This window comes from Peromyscus maniculatus, chromosome 4, assembly GCF_049852395.1.
Source record: "Peromyscus maniculatus bairdii isolate BWxNUB_F1_BW_parent chromosome 4, HU_Pman_BW_mat_3.1, whole genome shotgun sequence".
Classification (NCBI taxonomy): domain Eukaryota; kingdom Metazoa; phylum Chordata; class Mammalia; order Rodentia; family Cricetidae; genus Peromyscus; species Peromyscus maniculatus.
In genome coordinates, this window is record NC_134855.1 from 157,926,474 (window position 1) to 157,946,926 (window position 20,453).

Below are 20,453 nucleotides of genomic sequence, written 5' to 3' on the forward strand. Positions count from 1 at the left end.
AGAAGCAGCAACATGTCTCTACCCTAGCTCCTGGGATCCCAGAGCCACTTCCACCCAAAGGCTTCATCTCCCTGTGAACAAAGGCATCCTACAGCTAGGCAGCCCTGGGGGAGACCCCAGTGCTTGAGGACAACCAGATGTGATCCCTTGGAGGTGGGCTAAGGAAGGGGGTCAGCCCCATTGGGCAGATCTTCCTACATTCCTCTCTGCCTTCCCCACCCCAATAGTCATAGTCTCTGCCTACAGACATTATTGGCTCAAAGTGAGAAGAAACTATTCTATTTAAGAAGCATCAGGAGATACTGGCTTCATCAGAAATTCTACTCTGTGTGGTGAGAAAACCAGGGCTCAGGCTAGCCATGTATGACATTATACATGTGCCTTGTTTCTTAAGAAGAAGGGAGCAACACCACTCGAGTAGGCTTCCATCCAATATCTCCTTTCCTTCCCACACCACACTTTTTCAATGTCTGTGTTTGTACACATGGGTACACATGTGTGGGGAATGCTCTCAGGTGCACATGCTTGATGAGCATGTGTACACCTGTGTGTGGAGGCCAGCAGACAACCTCAAGTGTCTTTCTGCAGATGCTGTATCGATGACTTTTCCTTGCCATGATAAAATACAACAATCAAGACAACCTGCAGAGGAAGAGTTTATTTGGGCTTATGGTTCCAGAAGGAGAGTCTATAGTGGTGGTAGAGGCATGGCAGCAAGTATCTGGAACAGGAAGCAGAGCAATCACATTTCCAACTACACACAGGAAGCAGAGATGGCAACCTAGAAGGTCACTTCCAATGATGTGACTCCTCCAGCAAGGTCACACCTCATACACGTTCTGTAACCTCCCCAAACAGCACCACCAACATTTCAGCAACAGTGGGGGGGGGGCTACTCCAAGGAAACTACTACTCCAGGCACAACAAGGCTGATGCACATATGATGCACAGAGACTGGGACAGCACACACACACACACACACACACACACACACACACACACACACACACAAGACCTGGACAAAGTCAAGCCAGAGAATGGGAAATGGGCACAAAGTATCACAGCTTTACAATTGATAGCTGCTTGGAGAGGGGAAATCAGGTTATTTTCATGGAAGTGATGTTGGGTGTATCAATCACACTCCAGGGCAGGCCTAATGCTCAGGTGTAGTTGTCCAACACAAAACATACTCCATTTTGGTGTGTGTGTGCATTTTCTTTGTTGTATGTGTGTTTTCTTTGTTTTGTTTTCATTTTTTATAGACAGAGAACATGAAGTTGGGTGGAGGAGGAAATCTGAGAAGAGCTGAGGGAAGCAAAAGAATATGACCAAAATACATTGCATGAAAAGCATTTTAAATAATATTTTAATTATTTTACATGATAACCCTGTACCTACAGTTTTAGATGACAAAAGACATTTACTAGGATAGAGAGGAGCATGCAGGCCCAAAGTTGACCCAGAAGAGCAATTTCTTTTCTCTCTGATCCCTTCCTTAAATATACCAAGGGTTCCCAGCAGGAATCGCTAAAAAGAAACCTTTGATTCCCTGAATCCTTGTCAAAAGACGTGGATAAATAATTTTTATTTTCTGTTCTCTTTTCATGAGGCTATTCCTTTTTAAGTGTTGCCCCCCCCACTTGTATAACATTCGCCTCTCCGTTCTCTCTGGGATCTTTCTCCTGCACTGACCCCACTGGGAACCCTCCACTGACTTGGACCGGGTTTACCCTCATCACTTGGTTTAGAGTTGTCAACATTATCTTTGGAGAGACATCGGGTCCCCTAGAACTGGAGTTACAGGCAGTTGTGAACTGCCTGGCCTGGGTGCTGGGAACTGAATCAGGCCCTCTGGACAAGCAGTCTGTCCTCTTAACCGCTGGGCCGTTCCCCCGGACCTTTTGTTTTGTTTTCTTCATCCATTTTTATATAGACCTTTGGGCCTCTCTCAATAACTCTCCTAAATTTCTGTCCTTCCAGCCTTCAGTCACAGAAGATTCTTTCTCACTATGTCTGTCCAGCTGTTAGTTACAAAATATAACTTTAGCATCCCTCCTCTTAAGGGCTGCTCTTCACCTAATCCAGGGTACTTTCTCATCTGCTCCTTCAACTTTTCCAGGAACCCTACAGGCCCTTCTTCCCTTCCTTGTTGTACATCAAAGGCTCTATTCATATTCTGGGAGCAGGGTACTGATTCTCTGATTCCCCCCACCCCCTTGATTGAGTCTCAAAGATCCTGAATGTAGCCTCAATGAGATCTGCCTCATTATCATCCCATGTGGGTTGTGGGTTGGAGAATTTTTCATCTGCTGTCATTACACCAGGTGTTCGTTCTTCTCCTCTCTACCAGAGAAAAGAATACTCAATATAGACATCAACTTGGACCAGGAATAGAGTTGTGGTCCAAGGAATTGACCCAATTGATCAGGCTCAGGGCTGGAGAGATGGCTCAGCAATTAAGAGCACCTTCTGTTCTTCCAGAGGTCCCGGGTTCAATTCCTAGAATCCACGTGGCAGCTCATAACTGTCTAACTCCACTTCCAGAGGATCTGGCACAGACATGCATGCTGTCAATTGATTAGCCTCTCTATGTGGCTCTTCTCTCAGAGGTCTCAGATCCTGGTTAAAATTTTGGACCTGTGAATTGGAAGGATGTGGTTGACAGATCCTATCCCTCCCCACATAGGGAAATTCCCTGACTGGGAACATAAATTGAGTAAGTTCTTTTGTTGGGAAAGGAAGATTTTTGATATCCTTCTGATGTTGTTCAAATCCATATATTTTTGTTGTTGTTGTTTTTGGTTTTTCAAGACAGTTTTTCTTTGTAGCCCTGATTGTCCTGGAATTTGCTCTGTAAACCAAGCTGTCCTTGAACTCACAGAGATGTGCCTGCCTCTGCCTCCCAAGTTCTGGGATTAAAGGCATGCGCCACCACCTGGCTTCCAAATTCATTTCTTCATTTTGAGAATGAGGGCTGAACAGGGGTCGGGGGCTTCAGTGGTGTCCCAGCTAGAGTTTCTATTGCTGCTATGAAACACCATGACCAAAAAGCAAGTTGGGGAGGAAAGGGTTATTTGGCTTACACTTCAGCATTACTGTTCATCACTGAAGGAAGTCAGGACAGGAACTCAAACAGGACAGGATCCCAGAGACAGGAGCTGAAGCACAGGCCATGGAGGGAAGCTACTTACTGCTGCTTCCCATGGCTTGCTCAGCCATCTTCTTCTTCTTTTTTTTTTTTTTTTAATTAATTTATTTTATTTTACAATACTATTCAGTTCTACATAACAGCCACAGATTTCCTTGTTCTCCCCCTTCCTGTCCCCCTCCCCTTCCCCCCAGCCTGCCCCCCTTTCCCACCACCTCCAGATCAAGGCCACCCCCCGAGGACTGAGATCGACCTGATAGACTCAGTCCAGGCAGGTCCAGTCCCCTCCTCCCAGATTGAGCCAAGCGTCCCTGTATAAGTCCCAGGTTTCAAACAGCCAACTCATGCAGCGAGCCCAGGACCTGGTACCACTGCCTAGATGCCTCCCAAACAGATCGAGCCAAACAACTGTCTCACCTATTCAGAGGGCCTGATCCAGTTGGGGGCCCCTCAGCCTTTGGTTCATAGTTCATGTGTTTCCATTCGTTTGGCTATTTGTCCCTGTGCTTTATCCAACCTTGATTTCAACAATTCTCGCTCATATAAACCCTCCTCTTTCTCGCTAATTAGACTCCCAGCACTCCACCTGGAGCCTAGCCGTTGATGTCTGCATCCAGATTCCTCAGTACTTGGATGGGGTTTCTGGCACAACTATTAGGGTGTTTGGCCATCCCATCACCAGAGTAGGTCAGTCCCAGCTGTCTCTCATCAGCCATCTTCTTATAGAACCCAGGACCAACAGCCCAGGGATGGCTGGGCCCTCCCCCATTGATTACTAAATGATAAAATGTCTTACAGCTGGATCTCAAGGAGGCATTTCCTCAACTATTGAGGTTCCTTTCTCTCTAATGACTCTAATTTGTGTCAAGTTGACACACAAAACCAGCCAGTACAAGGGGAAAGAGGGAGAACCTTAGCAGGAAGGAGAGAAGCAGAGTAAATCAGAGCTGGCTTCAAATTCTTTGGGGACTGATGGTTACTTTACTTTCATCAGAACACTCATGATGTGTAGCTAGAGTTTTCCTGCCTGGCCCACAGTCAGGACAAATCTTTGTCACCCGCCAGTCCCACAGCCACTCAGACCCAACCAAGTAAACACAGAGACTTATATTGCCTACAAACTGTATGGCCGTGGCAGGCTTCTTGCTAACTGTTCTTATAGCTTAAATTAATCCATTTCTATAAATCTATACCTTGCCATGTGGCTCGTGGCTCACCGGCATCTTCACATGCTGCTTGTCCTGGCGGTGGCTGGCAGTCACTCCCTCCGCCTTCCTGTTCTTTCTTTTCTCCTCTCTGTTAGTCCCGCCTATACTTCCTGCCTAACCACTGGTCAATCAGTGTTTTATTTATTGACCAATCAGAGTAATTTGACATACAGACCATCCCACAGCAATGATGCCTTTCTCCCATGTGAAATGTCAGCCTTTGGCCACAATGCCACATGGGGAGGCTGGTTGACACTTCCTCATCTCCATTCATCTTCACTTGAGTGCAGTTTGTATCCACCAAGTCAACCTATGGTCCTTAATCCTCAGATTTGCATAGGACTCACAGCAAAGCTGTGATGTGCCAGGGCTGCCTCAAGGATTTTGGGGGCAGAAGAAACTTTGTTTCAGAGTGCTTCTTCTTGTAAAAAGAATGGCTCCTTCTGCAAAGAGAAAACTGCCACTCTCCATGCTTGTTCTGGGAAAGAACAGAGCTAGTCTCCAGAAGCTGGATTGAGAAGAATGTGTGTGCACACACACACCTGTTTATAAGAGAAAAAGTGTCAAGGCCAGAGGACAACCTGAGGTATTATTCCTCAGAAACCATCCAACTTGTTCTTGAAACAGGGTCTCTCACAGGTGGCCTGGAGGTCCACCACTTAGCTGAGGCTCCACCACAAAGCCCTAGGAATTTGCCTGTCTCAACTTTTCCAGCCCTGGGATTACTGATCCATATCACCATTAACTTATTCATTTGTTTGTTTTCAGTTATTTATTTTGAGACAGGGTTTCTCTATGTAACAACCTTGGCTGTCCTAGAACTCTCTTTGTAGACCAGGCTGGCCTCGAACTCACACAGATCCACCTGCCTCTGTGTCCTGAGTGCTGGGATTTTTTTAAAATGCGGATCCTAAGAGTCAAACTCAGTTCCTCACACTTGCATGGCAAGCACTGTACTGACCGAACTATCTCAGAATGATTCCTCATGTCTGTGAAGAGAATTGCTTCTACAAAGAGAACACTGGTTGTTATCTTTGTCGGTTCATAGAGAGCAGAACTGCCCTCTGAAAGCTAGATTAATGGGGACCATGTTAATCCTTTTATAGATACATTGAACCCTTCTTGGTCACACTGGATCTACTTGATATTGAAATGATTAGTAACATAGGCATAGCCCCCACAGCAGGAGTGACAGATGCATCACCGTCTTCTAGTGCTGTGGAAGTCATAATTGCTCAGGGCCCCAGGGATCTGAGATGAAAATAAAGGCACTCTGCACCAGACAACAGAAAGCCTTACTGTTACAAAAATAGGAGGGGGAGGTGGCCCCATGAGCAGAGTTATTGCTGACATTTGGCTGAGTCATGAGTAATGTTCAAAGCTGACGTCAATAAACATTCTAAGATCAACAACTAGAGACCCTGAATGGCTAAAAGGAAGGCCCTTGAGACCATGAGCAGCTGCCTGCACACTGTGCTATGGTCTAATCCCAAGCTACTAGCTCCATCCCAGGCAGAACATCTTCCTGTGCGTGCTCCCTCCAGCGAAGGATAAAAACCTCAATCAGCTCCCCATTGCCTTTGGCTATCCTACACCTCTCCATCCACAGGAAACCAGCAGGGCTTACTGGGGACAGAGAAAAAGGTGAGTCATCAGACAAGAGACATGGAGAACAATTCTGGCCGGAACACTTCCAGAGTAGGGAACAGCTGGTGTTCGGGGGCACATTGTGAAACCTGCCTCCCTCACCCATTTACCCAACATTCCTGTGCCTCAGCTTCTCCATCTTCCAGAGGCCAAAGTTTAGTGACACAATACTGATTGAAAGATGCCACTGCTGGCCATGTGAGCAAAGACCCTCTTCCGCATCCCTCAGCTGGCCAGGACAAAGCTTCTTGACTCCCTAAGTCACTCCTTAGCATCAGAAGGAAGGTTCTGCCAGCCAGGTGTGGTTCATAATAATGAAGGGCTGTGACAGAGGAGTCGTTGGCACACATGAAGACAGCAGACAGACAGGAAGCTCTCATCCTTCCCAAGACTAGGAAACAAAGATGGTGAGCACCAGCTGAGTCTCAACCACACCCCCATTTGACCTTCAAAACAACCCTGCCATGGGGTGGCATGTCTCAGAGTGGTCCTGGAATCTGATCCCCTAAAACAAGCCAAACCCCAGAAAGGACACTTGCCTTCTGGGTGTCATGGCAATCCTTCATAGGCCCCTTCTGAAGAGTTGGGTTCCATTAAAACACTTGAGTGGCTGGGGGGTGCACCTTCCCTTGGGTCTTGCTGGCAGGTTTCAGAGCTAGAATGGAGGTTTGCATCCAAAGAGTTGGTGGGCAGTGCCCCCTACAGGCAAGACTTGGCAGCCTGTCTGCAGCAGGTCCTTGCCTGATCGCCTTTGTAGGTCCAGGGAAGTCCATGACTTTCAAAGACCACAAACAGCTTTGAAAAGAATAGAAATAATCACATAGGTCCTTAATCATATCAACTTACCACAAAGAGGACGATAACAGAGATGGAGATAAGCTGTGATAATCAGGCCATGGGTTTCCTACCTGGCTGCAATCCCAGTAGGAAAAGACTGGGCCTAAACTGGAAAGTCCAGGTCCTATCTGATGGCTGCTTAGTTCTAGGCTCCTTACTTCCCCAATGCTCCACAGCCTGCAGAGGACAGCATAGCTGTTCTCAGTGTTGATATGTTCAGGCGGGGTCCAGAGGACACCTAGTGGCCATTAGGTGAACACTAATGTGAATAGGATCCACAGGCAGATTGACTCCAGAATTTGTCCTCCAGAGTCCTAGGTCTCCAGAATTCTGTAAGGGAGCAGAGTCTGGACAGCCATGCTGTGGAAAATTTTACTACTGCAGAGATGCAGTCTGCAGGGAGACAGTGTGACCAAAGGCAGGTGGACAAAAGGTCCCTTCTGACCAGATCTTTTACAAATATTCCTCCCATTGGATCCAGTTCTTGTGACCGAGAGCTAAATGTTCCTTTGGGAGCGGGGACAGGCTCTCTCTTATTAGCAATGACCACCACCTTCCAGAGACAACATCAGATCCTCAGACCAGAAATGCCATTTGGGAGGCTAGAGATGATGTCCGTTTGTAGACTGTTTTCCTAGCATGCAAGAAGTCCTGAATTCAGTCCCCAGCATATATATCAGCACGTACCTGTTAGCCTAGAATGAGGATTCAAGTTTATGGTAATCTTTGGCCATATAGTGAGTTTCAGGCCAGTCTGAGATACATGAGAAGGTGAATAAATAAATGGATAAATAGAAAGAGATGACACTTAGTTAAGACCTAAAGGTGGTCTGGGGAATAGTTCATACTGGTCAAACTTATACAAGACTGGCATATAAACTATAAGGCTTGTATATTCATTAAACAAGGGAGAGCCTTTCTAGTGCCTTTATTTCTTATCTGGGTGAGGTGTAAATCTAATTAATCTTATAAATAAAAAATAGGAATCAGATATGGGGTAAAAACCTGAAAGATCAGAGAAGCAGAGGAGCAGCCGCCAGTGGCTTCCTACCTCTCCAGTTCCTCTGACCAAAAGGGCCAAGATCCTGTCTCTGCCCCCATCTTATCATTTCCTATCTCCTCTCTGTATAGACCTCCAGACCTCTATGGTTAACTAGTGGCTAGCTCCACCCTCTGACTCCAAATAAGCTTTATTTGTCAGAACAGAAACAAAATATCACACAACATTTCCCCTTTTTTGTCTAAATGAAAGCCCTTTCACTTTTAACTAACATAGAAAAACTATATACAATAAGTACAATAACTATATACAAATATATACAGGCAATAATTAAATTAATACTCAATAAGCATTTGACAAATTCAGAGAAAATACTCCATGATCTATCCTATCCTGTTGAGTCCAAAGTGTTGTACCTAATTCACTTTCCATCCTAACTTGCATTACCAACCCCAAACTATCATTCTGTGTCTCTCAACTTTATATACTTTACACCTCTTTGTGAGTTTCTTTTCTGAATTTGTTAACAAGGAAAACTATAAAACTACCTAGTCTTCAACTCCATCAGAGACTTGAAAAGGATATAATATTACCTGAGTAAACAGGAAGTGCAGAGCAAACAACCTCCAAAATTAAGGAATTACAGAAACAGCTGGCTGCCTGGACAGTCACCCAGGGTTCCTCTGTAAGGTTGTGGCATTCTTCTTCAGCCTACAGGCCTAGAATATCTGACAGACTTTTCTGTGAAGCAAGATTTTTGAAGGACTGTCCCACCTTGTCTTGACAAGTTTCGGCAGTCATTTTCCTTTATGTCCTGCTTGTCCAATTTTGGACAGCATACTGTCAGCAGTTGAGGCAAGGGCACTTTCTTGCCCAGTGGCTAAGTTTTGCCACAAAGAAAGTAAACTCCATATGGAGTTTCTTTGATACCCATCATCTTCTCTGAAGTAGATTGGTGCTGCCATGAACAGATATATCTCATTGTCAAAAACAAAAACAAAAACAAAACCTTATGTTATTAAAACATTTAAATGCCATAGTCTGTAGGTCTCTGAAGTGTTTGAAGGCCACTTGTCTATCTAAACTATATCTCTGTTTGACCTTGAAAACGTACCTAACATGACTACAAATTTGATTGTAATAGGTGAGTAACTACTGACTTCATTTCTTTATTATCCTAAATAGTTTGTAATAATAACTTTCAAGGAGTAGAAATTTACACTACATTGTTAAATGAGCTGTATAGGTACAATACCTTGAATAAGAGTAGAAATGGTCTATGGGTCAGGCTTCTTGGTAGCTGGCTCTTATAACTTAACTCAGTCCATTTCTATTAATCTTGTATAAGGTATTTTTATATATTGATACAAACTTAAGGTTATTTTTGTCAGAACATACCATATATACATTTCTGTATGCTGTGAATATGTGTTACTCCCACTGGCTAATAAATAAAGCTGCTTTGGCTTATGGCAGGACAGGATGGAGCCAGGCAGGAAAGTCCAGGAGAGACGGTGAGAGGAGAAAGCAGAGTAGGGGAGACACCAGCCCATCGTCCAAGGAGTCAGATATCGGGGTAAAAACCTGAAAGATCAGAGAGGCAGGAGAGCAGCCACAGTCACTTCCTGCCTCTCCAGTTCTTCTGACCAAAAGGGCCAAGGTCCTATCTCTGGCCCGCCTTGTCACTTCCTGTCTCCTCTCTGTACAGACCTACAGACTTCTATGGTTAACTAGTGACTAGCTCGGCCCTCTGACTTCAGACAAGCTCTATTTGTCAAAATACAAACAAAATATCACACAACATCTGGGCCCAATCTAAACCCTCCCCCACTTCCTGATCAAGAATTCCAGCACTCACCAGGCAGTGCTGACACATGACTTTAATCACAGCACTCGGGAGGCAGAGGCGGGAGAATCTCTGTGAGTTCGAGGCCAGCCTGGTCTACTGTAGCTAGAGTTTTCCTGCCTGGCCCACAGTCAGGACAAATCTCTGTCACCTGCCAATTCCACAGCCGCTCAGACCCAACCAAGTAAACACAGAGACTTATATTGTTTAAACTAGTTGGCCTACTGGCTTAGGCTTCTAGCTATCTAGTTCTTACATCTTAAATTAATCCATTTCTATAATCTATACCTTGACACGTGGCTGGTGGCTTACCGGCATTTTCACATGCGGCTTGTCCTGGCGGTGGCTGGCAGTGACTCCCTCCGCCTTCCTCTTCTTTCTTTTCTCCTTTCTGTTAGTCCCGCCTATACTTCCTGCCTGGCCACTGGTCAATCAGTGTTTTATTTATTGACCAATCAGAGCAATTTGACATACAGACCATGCCACAGCAGTCTACAGAGTGAGATCCAGGACAAGCACCAAAACTACACAGAGAAACCCTGTCTCAGAAGAAAAAAGAGTTCTAGCACTCATATACATCTTGTAAAAGAGATTTGAGCAGCAGGGATCTCAACAAATGAGGAAAGGGTTGACCAATTGGCTAGTGCACCCATCAGCAGCTATCACTGTCCACTTTATATGCTAACCCCATCTGGGAAAAAGGGAGCCATGCTACAAAGCCAGTCACAGTCCTGGCACCCTGGAACTGCCTGAAGACCTCACAGAGAAGACAAATGTGAGCAAAGCTCACCAGTAATTTTCACAACAAGTGAGTGAAGTACTCTCCAGACACCTGCTCCAAGCCAAAGGGACTCCTCTAGCAGACTTGAATGAGCCTCTCGGCTACCAATAGATATGAATTCACTTTGAAGCTACTTATTGGGATGACTTGTTGGACACCCAGGAACCCAGGCTGCAGGAGTACACATATGATCAAGGGCTAGTAGTTTCTCTACAGCTCCTTGTTATAAAGTAATCTCAGAAGAGCTACAAAATGAACAAGCACAGCTTCCTCTTAAATATATGGGATTGTATTCCAGATCCTACACGTGTCTAGCTCTAGCTGTCTCTCCTGTTCATGAAAATAGGAAGTCAGCTGGGTCATGAGACAGTAGGCAGAGTCCTAGTTGCTGATCTCAGTGCTCAGTCTCTTCCTGTTCCCTGGCATGGAGTCTGTTCTGCAGAAACCTGCTGCAGCTTCACAGAAGGAAAGAATGAAGGCATTCTCTTCTAAAACATTCAACCTGTCTACAGGCATCTGTAGATGTAACCAACCGTCTTATTAAATAAGAAACACAGAAACAATGTAAAAGAGAAAGCCAAGAGGTCAGAACTCAGAGCTAAAATCTCACCCTTCCTTCTGCTGTCCCAGCTTCCCGAAAGAGAGCTATATCCTGTCTGTACGTCTTTTTTATAGTATTATTGTTCTGCCTTCTCATTGATTGTAAACCCAAACACGTGACTGCCTCGTCACTGTCTGAATGTACAGCCCCCTAGGTCTTAAAGGCATATGTCTCCAATGCTGGCTGTATCCCTGAACACACAGAGATCTATGGGATTAAAGGCATGTGCCACCACCGCCACACTCTGTCTATGGCTCTAATAGCTCTGACCCCCAGGCAACTTTATTTATTAACATACAATCAAAATCACATTTCAGTACAATTAGAATACCACCACAGGCATCAAGTCTGATTCCCAGTCACACATTCCAGGATATGTTCAGAATGACAGTCAGGTGTCTGCAGATGTCAGGTCTGGTGGGATATGATCTGAGTGCAGTGGTACACAAAGGCCACACAGAACAGAGGATCAGCTAGGAAGGGGAGGCTGGGGGTGACACAAGGGAATTGAAAAAGGAATTGAAAGGGGTAAGAATAAGGTGAATCAGAGCCAGAAGCTGTCGGCAGCAGGGTCCCCCATGCCCCGGGTGTCCAGAGAACAACCATGATATTATTCTGAACACCTGCTCCTGGGTACTTAATGTGTGGTAGGTCTCAGGCTGGAAACTTGCTTTATGGCAGGTCCCAGGTGGCAGATTATGCTTCACCCCAGCTTTATAGTAATTAAGGCAAGTTCTGCATGCCAGACAGACAGAGGCAAGGGCACAGGCTCTGTGGTATCATAACTCCCAGGTGTATTATAACTCCTTATGACAGCAGTGACCTCAGCCCCCTTATGAAGTTCCATTGGGCTGCATCTTCCCCATGCCTGGAGAGGCTCTTCTCACCAGCCACACCTCCACAGTGGGAAAACTGAGGCCTGGCCACAGACTGCTGACTGGCTCTGAGCCCTGAGTTGTCTCAGACAATGAATCTGGCCAGAGCCTGCACCCTCCATGGTGCCCTGCTCACTATTGTGAGCATTGTCTGGTTACAGGCCTGAATGAGGGGCAGGTACAGAGCCAGGACTGGCAACCGGTAGACAATTCTTATCAGTACCGAGGGTATGGGATTAACAGTGGCTCCATGGCACACAGGGAAACACAGTCTTACAGAGGCTCTCAGTCACACAGCTGAAAGAGATTCTGAAACCTAGACATGGAGGGCATAGCAGAGGGGTGAGTGAGTAGAGTAGCCTTTATGAGTGACAGGTAGAGCTCATGCACAGCTGACTGGGGTGACTGAGACCTCAGAGAGGGCTCACTTTTTTTTTTTTTTTTTTTTTTTTTTGGCTTTTCAAGACAGGGTTTCTCAGTGTAGTTTCATGCCTTTCCTGGAACTCACTAGCCCAGGCTGGCCTTGAACTCACAGACATCTGCCTGCTTCTGCCTCCTGAGTGCTGGGTGGGATTAAAGGTGTGTGCCACCACCACCCAGCTGAGGGTTCACATGCTTAAGGCTGATAGTCTGTGTTAATCACCAACCCACTTCTGGAGGGGCTCAACTGTGGGCACAGGACGAAAGTAGAAGTAGATGCCAAGGCTGGAAGGACTCAGATTTCTGTCTTCCAATGCCAAGGAAGCCCTGGACTCTGGGTCTGTCATGAGCACCCAGGCCAAGACCACTCAAAGATAAGCAGAGCCTTGCTGCTACAAAAGCAGGCGTTTATTTTTTTATTTATTTATGGTGTGTGTGTTTGTGTGTGTTTGTGTGTGTGTGTGTGTGTGTGTGTGCAAGCGCGCGCGCAAGTGTGCACATATCATGGTATGGATATAGAGGTTAGAGTCCAACTCTCAAGAGTTGGTTCTCTCCTGCCCCCTCCAGGACCCAGGAGTGGAGCTTCAGTTATCAGGGCCTGTGCACAAGCATCTCTAATGGATGAGCCATCTCACTAGCCCCTGGCTTTAAAAAAAAAAAAAAAAACAGCTTTATTGAGATGTAATTTACATACTGTGTGATTTATCACTGGCAGGGGGAGACACAGCCTGTCACTTCTGGCACTGTTACTTCTGAGTTCTTTTCCATCAACTCAGGTGAAGCCGGGATCTTTTTTAACACATTTAACTTTGGGGCGTGTGTATCATACTATGTAGCTTTGGCTGGCTTGGAAGTCTTCAGAGATCCTCTTGCCTCTGCCTCCAGAGTGCTAAGATTAAAGGAGCGTGCCACCACGCCCAGCTGGTGTTCTTTTAAAGATTTGTGCCAGCTTCCTCTCTGGACAGAGCCGGAGGCAGGGAAAGGGTTGACCACCAGGGGGCGCTGCCGGCACCGGAAGCCAGTCTCTGTTGCGCCTGCGCGGACGCGGGTAAGCCGCGTTCCCGAGCCCAGCGAGTGCGCGCCCTCCGCGCCGATTGCGCCTGCGCAGAGCCCGTAGCTACCCTTCTCTTGCCGGGCGCTTGTCGCTCGCCGGCGGCCATGGGGGAGGCCGAGGTGGGCGGCACGGGAGCCCCAGGCGACAAGGGCCCAGGCGAGGCAGCCCCGAGCCCTGCTGAGGAAACGGTAGTGTGGAGCCCTGAGGTGGAGGTGTGCCTCTTCCACGCCATGCTGGGCCACAAGCCTGTCGGTGAGCGCCGCACCGCGCACCCGCGTGGGGGTGGGGCGGGCTAAACCGTCGGGCGGGCGGGCGGGCGGAGCCTGCTACCTCTCCCGAGACGGGACCTCCCACTTCGGAGTAGCCTGTTAGTCCAGGACCCCATGACTTTCCTGCCCGGGAAGCCCTCTCCCTGGGCTTACCCCTGGCCTTCCTGCCCTTGAGACACTCCTACCCTAGGGAACGCCTCCACTCTCCCCGCCTCTGCAGCCCCCTTGCCCTGGACCCGCCTACTGTACACCCTCGCTCCCGAAACACCCACTTGCCTTGACACCTCCATCCTGCAACACCCCACCTGCCATTTCATACTCCTGCCCCTCAACATCCATGCTCTCTGCACAGAGCTGTGCCCTAACCCTTAACCCACTGTCCTGCCTCTCAGGGGTGAATCGACACTTCCACATGATTTGTATTCGAGACAAGTTCAGCCAGAATATTGGGCGCCAGGTCCCATCCAAGGTCATCTGGGACCATCTGAGCACTATGTATGACATGCAGGCGCTGGTGAGTTGGACCGTGGCCCACCCATCATGGGCTGAAGGTGGAGACAAGTCCCGCATCCTGTCTTCCTAGGATCAGCTGTAGTTCAGGACAGAGCCCACTGCTCATTGGGGTTTGCTGTGCAGAGAGCTGAGGTGATCTCAGTAGATGAGGCCCTTCCTCAGGAAAGCTCAAGTCCTACTATGAAAAGCACAAACTAGTAATGGTCTCTGACCACTTTTCAGGGAACCTACTTTAGATTTTGGGTGGTCACAAAAAGTCTCCAGGGAAATAGTTGGGTGCTGAGATGCAGAGAGAAGTATCAGCCACAGTGAAAAGCAGAGGTCCGGAGTGCTTTAGGTGGAGGCTGGCCTTATCTGAGGTATCGAGGTGAATTTGAACACCTCTGGGAGCTTACAGATAGCTGTGTCTGATGGGTGGTAGATAGATAACCAGTTTGGAGAGCTGGCAGTGTCTGACAGGTATGCAGGGTAACTTAGTAACCAGCTGGTCAGATTTGTCTATGGTGTCTGACGGGCAGTGTAGCTAGGTACCAGGACGGGTGGGGCTGTAGATGCCTGTGGTCATGTGTGCATGAGGAACATCGTCCTGGTGGGAATGCCACAGTGGTGAGCCAGGTCAGGTCCTAGTGTGGATATCGTCAGGGCTGCCATGTCTTCAGGATCCTCTCAGTGGCACAAACCTGGTCCTTTTCTCTGGCTTTGTTGGGCTGGAGCTAGCCTAGCTCTCCCTAATCATTTGAAAAGCCCAGCTGAGGTAGACTCTGCAAGCTAGAGGAAGGAGCCCCACCAGCTGGCAGCTTCCAGCCTGCTCCTGTACATCTTGGTGAGCTGACATCCTGTTTTCTGTTTCTTGAAAATACAAAATGCTTTGTGCCGGCAGCACGAGTCTGAGATTCTGCCATTCCCAAATCCAGAGAGGAACTTTGTCCTTCCAGATGAGATCATTCAGGAGGTCCGAGAAGGTGAGACTCGGCCACCGTCAGGGCTGGGAATAAAAAAAGCCGGACCAGGCCAAAGGTGGGGAGGTCTGGGGCCTCCAGGGAGGTGTAAGGATCCCGCTCAGACCCCGCCTCCAGTGGCACCTGGGAGGTTTTGGGAACCAAGGGCTGGGGAGAGCGGTGCTCAGAGGCAGTCTCCTGATGGATGCCATCTCGTGATGGACGCCGAGGCCTGTGTGGGCAGCGAGAATCGGAAGCAGTCATGGCCAGACCGTCCCCCAGCGCTGGCCACCACCGTGGGTTTCCAGTGAACGGCAGCTGTCTCCTCCACAGGAAAAGTGGTCATTGAAGAGGAAATGAAGGAGGAGATGAAGGAGGATGTGGACCCCCACAATGGGGCTGATGATGGTAAGTGTGGAATGCCCTTGGAGCTTAGCCCCTATCTCCTCAGTCCTGAAACCATCCTCAGGCACATTGAGATCAGGAAGCCATGGAGTCAGAGGGAGAGAGGATATACGTAAAGATGAACTCAGGGCAGATCACCTTAGGCAGGAGGGCCCCTGAAGGCCCATGCAAGGGGCCAACATTCAGCTGTGCCTTTGCCTGAGACCAAGGCCAAGCCTGGAAGCATCAAGGTGTGCTCAGACAGGGGACCCCTAGGGAGACTAGGTTTCTCTTCTAGCCCAGCTGTACAGGAGCCCTACTCAGGGGAACGTTAGGAAAATGGAATGAGTTTCTGTATGTTCTGTTTTCAGCCAAATGATTTTGTTTCTCAGTTTTTTCATCTTCAGGGAGCTTGGGGAAAGCATTAGAAAAATCCAGCAAAGACAAAGAGAAGAACTCCTCAGACTTGGGGTGCAAAGAAGGGGCAGACAAGAGGAAGCGCAGCCGGGTCACTGACAAGGTCCTGACTGCCAACAGCAATCCCTCCAGCCCCAGCGCTGCCAAGAGGCGCCGCACATAGACCCTCAGCCCAGGTGGCCCTGACGCCCCAGTGAGCGAGCCTCACTGCCTGTCCTCAGGTTCCTGAGAATGTGACCATCCAGCAGAGATGCTGAGTGGGGCTTCTGCTGTGTCGTCAGACCATCAGAGCACCTGACTGGTCTAGAAGATCAGCATCCACTCTGCTTGGATGGCGAAGCCTCTGAGCCAGCCTCTTGCTTCTCCTGGTTGGTTCCCTCTATGCCCACAGTGTGAGGAGAGGAGCAGGTGCATGGGACCAGAGGACCGAGAGTCAGCAAGCAATAAGACGCCACCCTCACTGTCCTCTGAAGGAGGAGCCACTCAGCTCTGGATGCCCACTCTTTGCATCTGCTTGTCCTGTGACACTCCAGTGTGCACTGGCCTCAGGAAAGGTGTCTTTGGAGTTCACACAGCATAAACTGTGCACAGAAGGCCTCCCCCATCTGGGAAACAGAACTGGATATTTTGCCTCATTCACTTGTACTGTAACTATGTATATAATTTGGTTGGTATTTCACTATTTAATTTTTAAGAAGCCTATTTTACTAGTGTTTTGTATGAAGAAAAATACTGCAGAAGTTAAACCTGTGATGTGTTTTTTCTGAAATGTTTTGTGTTAAGGTAACTACTGAGATACCTCTGGCTTTGTTTTTATATGCCAGATACAGAGAATTTTTAGCGGTTATTTTTGTAATTTTAATAACTTGGAAGAGACCAATTAAGGACGTGGAATAAAGGCAGAACTATCAGGCTGAAGAGCCACTGGCCTGATGGTTGAAGTACACTTTCATTTGCTGAACATTAAAGCATTTAAAAAATCATCTTGGCAGTTGTGTGATTTGCTAGTAAAATAGGTGTTTTTAAAAACTTGTTTTTCTACAGAGGAAAGGATCCCCTACCCCAGGATTCATAACTGTAAAGTGCATTTAGACAACTTCCTGGCATCACTGGACATAGTAAGGTGTTGAGCCTTCATCACAGACTAGCAGGATACTCAACCCTAACTCCCAGCCCCTACCACTGCCCGCCCAGCTGCTGTCTGGCATTAGATTGAGGCTGCTGCCTATTGTCCTTCCATACCAAGCCCAGCTGTTGAATGGGATGAGCACATTGTACTGACGAGACTGTTGCCTGTGACTGAAGCCGCCCCTGCCTTCTGCAGGGTCCCAGGCAATGAGAACTGGCCCAGTGTTGGGCTCCGAGCTGTGTGGTGATACTGTGTTCTCCAAAATATTGTGCACCCTAATAAACTTACCTGGGGTCAGAGAACAGAACAGCCACTAGATATAGAGGCCAGAAAATGATGGCACACACACACCTTTAATCCTAGCATTTCAGAGGCAGAGATCCATCTGGATCTCTGTGAGTTCAAAGCCACACTGGAAACAGCCAGGCATGGTGACACACACCTTTAATCCCATGAAGTGATGGCAGAAAGCATAAAGGTATATAAGGCGTGAAAAACAGTAACTAGTGCTGGTTAAGCTTTTAGGCTTTCGAGCAGCAGTTCAGCTGAGATCCATTCGGATGAGGACACAGGCTTCCAGTCTGAGGAAACAGGATCAGCTGAAGAATTGGCAAGGTGAGGTGGCTATGGCTTGTTCTATTTCTCTGGTCATTCAGCATTCACCCCAATATCTGGCTCCAGGTTTGTTATTATTAATAAGACCATCTAAGATTTGTGCTACAGAGCTGGCCTATACCAACCCACTGCCATTTCTAGTCAGGACAGTTTAGTCACCATGAACATATCACTAGACCCTCCCTGCCACAGAAAGCATCTTAAGTAGACACAGATGAGCTCATCTAGTCCCCTGGCCTATCCTCTCTTGGGAAAAACCAGCTCTGTGTCCTTTTCTGTAGGGCCTTGACAAGGTCCTGGGAATGGGGCAGAAGATAGAGGCCTGCAATGACTGAGATGAAGACTGTGTGCTCAGACCTGGAGTAATGCCGTGTCCCAGTGTAAGAGCCAGGGAAAGCAGTGTTACAGCATGTTTTGGGAACAGGCTTGGGGTCACTCCATCCTGTCTTTGCCCATTGTTCACAGGTAGAGGTTTATTTGGTGGGAGAAGGCTAGCCATTGAGTCTACCACCAGCAGGAGAGATTGGGGAGCAGATAGTGCCCCTGAGGGGCAGTATGTGATGATCAGGAAGGCAGTCCTCTCTCCAACCAGGTTCACTCTTCTAAACCCATCTCAAAGAACAATCTAGGGGCATGAGAGCATGCAGGAGGGCCTGGTCAAGACATCTGTCGGGTCCATTATTGTTAGTTTGTTCTAGAAGCAGGCTTCAGCCAATAGCCCAATGTCTCGTTCTGGCCACATTGCCTCACAAGTCTCATGTGGATGAACTCAAACCTGCTGTTCTCCTGAGTTCTTCAGACCTTGTGACTCACAGGACTGTCCCTATGTCCTTTAAGAGATATCTAGGTAGCTGGGTGGTGGCAGCGCATGTCTTTAATCCCAGCACTCGGGAGGCAGAGGCAGGCAGATCTCTGAGTTCAAGGCCAGCCTGGTCTACAAAGTGAATTCCAGGATAGCCAAAGCTGTTACACAGAGAAAACCTGTCTGAAAAAACCAGAGGGGGCGGATGATCTAGGCCATGATGCTGGCATGAAAGTATATCCCAGCCTGGCAGTATGACCTGGAGTTCTAGGACACATGCTTACCCTCTCCCAGCCTAGGGTGAGATCTGTGCACCCACAACCAGTAATGTTTAAGTTAACAAGAGCTGAAAAGGAAACCAGAGTGCAAAGGAGGCAAGAATGCCAAGTACAGATACAAAAATGCTACAAGCCATAAAACCAAAGGAAAGGGCTGTTGTAGCTCCCAATTTTATTAACTGAAAGGCCATGCTGGGCCTGAGACTGACAACCTCCACCACAGAGGCACCCTGTGCTGAGGACACCAGGGACCACAAGGACATCTATTCTGTAAAGCATAGGCATTTCTTTCTTGTAGGCTCTGGTGAGAATTCAGTATGGATCATTCAAGTAGGTGTGGTCTTCCAATCTGTTTCAGGGGTGGTCAAGAAGGGAACTGGGAGTGGATTCTGCCCAGAAAACAATAGAGAATACTGAGTAGCAGCAGCAAGCTACAAAGTATATTTGTGGTGGGGGTGGGGAATCAGAAAGGGCAAACTTGGGCCAGACAACAGGGCTGTAACTTGTTATCCCTGAAGGAAGTGTTAACACTGTTGTAACCTGAGCTCGCCCCAGCCAGACACCTGCAAAGCTCAACCATAAGCAGTACTACCTCCTATGCAGACAGAAGACTCCTTTTCTGCATGACTCGGAAATATTTTGACCTTCCTTCTAGATGAGGCAGCACTGAGCCACACTGGGCATCATCAGACCAAAGACACTCAAGGAAGGAGCAGCATGTGGCAAACTCTCGACAGCAGCTAACAGGCAACTCAAAGTGGCTGTAACTGAAACACAAGCGTCAGTATCTTTAACACTGACGGCATGGGTCTGCAGCTGCTCCACTAGCACCCAGCACATGGCACACCACCTCGCCTCTTGCAGATAGTATTATCAGCCCATGGCATGTCCATCTTTTCACCTTTTTGGGGTAGTTAGGGGTGATGGTTGTCCATCCAAGGGACGGCCAAACCTTGAGATATCCCCAGCACCCACTAACACTCCACCTATGGCTTCCCTATCTAATGGCACGTTTAACCAGGTCCCAGCCTGAGCATGGCTGGTGTCAGAAGCAGTGGAGCAGAGGTCAGACACAGAGCTCCACACCTATGGCACCTGAGCTGTGGTTTTTGTTTTATTACATTTTTGTTTATTTGATGTGCATTTGTATCAGTGTGGATACATATGCGGAGGTCAGAGACAACTTTCAGAAGTCAGTTCTGTCTTCTACCATGTGGGTCCCTGGGATTGAGTTCCAGTTGCCAGGTCTGATGGCAAGTGCCTTTACCCACTGTGCCGTTCTGCTGGCCCGAGTTCTCTCAGAGATCGCTCAGGGGAAACCAGGATTCTTGACTTCACGGGGTGGGTCAGTGTGAGGCAGAGTTGGAGTTTGGAAAGATATTCTAGGCATGGATTTAAACACATGGGTTTAGGAAAAGCAGAGCACACCCAAGTGCGGCTGCTGGCTTCTCAAGGGAAAAGGGCATATGAGTCTCTACAGAAGCCCACCAGTCTGATTTGGGTGGTTTCTAAAGTTTCAACTCAAGGAGTTGCTAGGGAACTATTAACAGATCATACCATAGTCTCTGTTGTGTACTGGACAGTTGCTAGAGACAATGTATTTTTACTGTGAGATTCCCAGATAATTGCAGGTTCACATCTGGTCAAGGAGTAAGGCCACACTCAAAGGTCATAAACACATAAGCCTGAAG

General features: G+C 47.8%; 1 protein-coding gene across 1 annotated transcript; it reads left to right on the forward strand.

The window, feature by feature from the left end:
* Window positions 1-13,432: 13,432 nt before the first annotated feature.
* On the forward strand, window positions 13,433-16,921 carry Mrgbp (MRG domain binding protein). Its single transcript, XM_006976057.3, has 5 exons — window positions 13,433-13,669; window positions 14,079-14,200; window positions 15,080-15,161; window positions 15,471-15,545; window positions 15,914-16,921. Exons 1-5 carry the CDS (start codon window positions 13,522-13,524, stop codon window positions 16,099-16,101), a joined length of 615 nt encoding a protein of 204 aa, XP_006976119.1. The 5' UTR covers window positions 13,433-13,521; the 3' UTR covers window positions 16,102-16,921.
* The last annotated feature ends 3,532 nt before the right edge of the window (window positions 16,922-20,453 follow it).

Excerpts from the sequence above, each read along its gene's own strand:
- Mrgbp (XM_006976057.3), top strand. The coding sequence starts at position 13,522 with ATGGGGGAGGCCGAGGTGGGCGGCACGGGAGCCCCAGGCGACAAGGGC. Across the intron at positions 13,670-14,078 it reads GCTGGGCCACAAGCCTGTCG|GGGTGAATCGACACTTCCAC; the intron begins GTGAGCGCCGCA and ends CCTGCCTCTCAG. Across the intron at positions 14,201-15,079 it reads TGTATGACATGCAGGCGCTG|CACGAGTCTGAGATTCTGCC; the intron begins GTGAGTTGGACC and ends TTGTGCCGGCAG.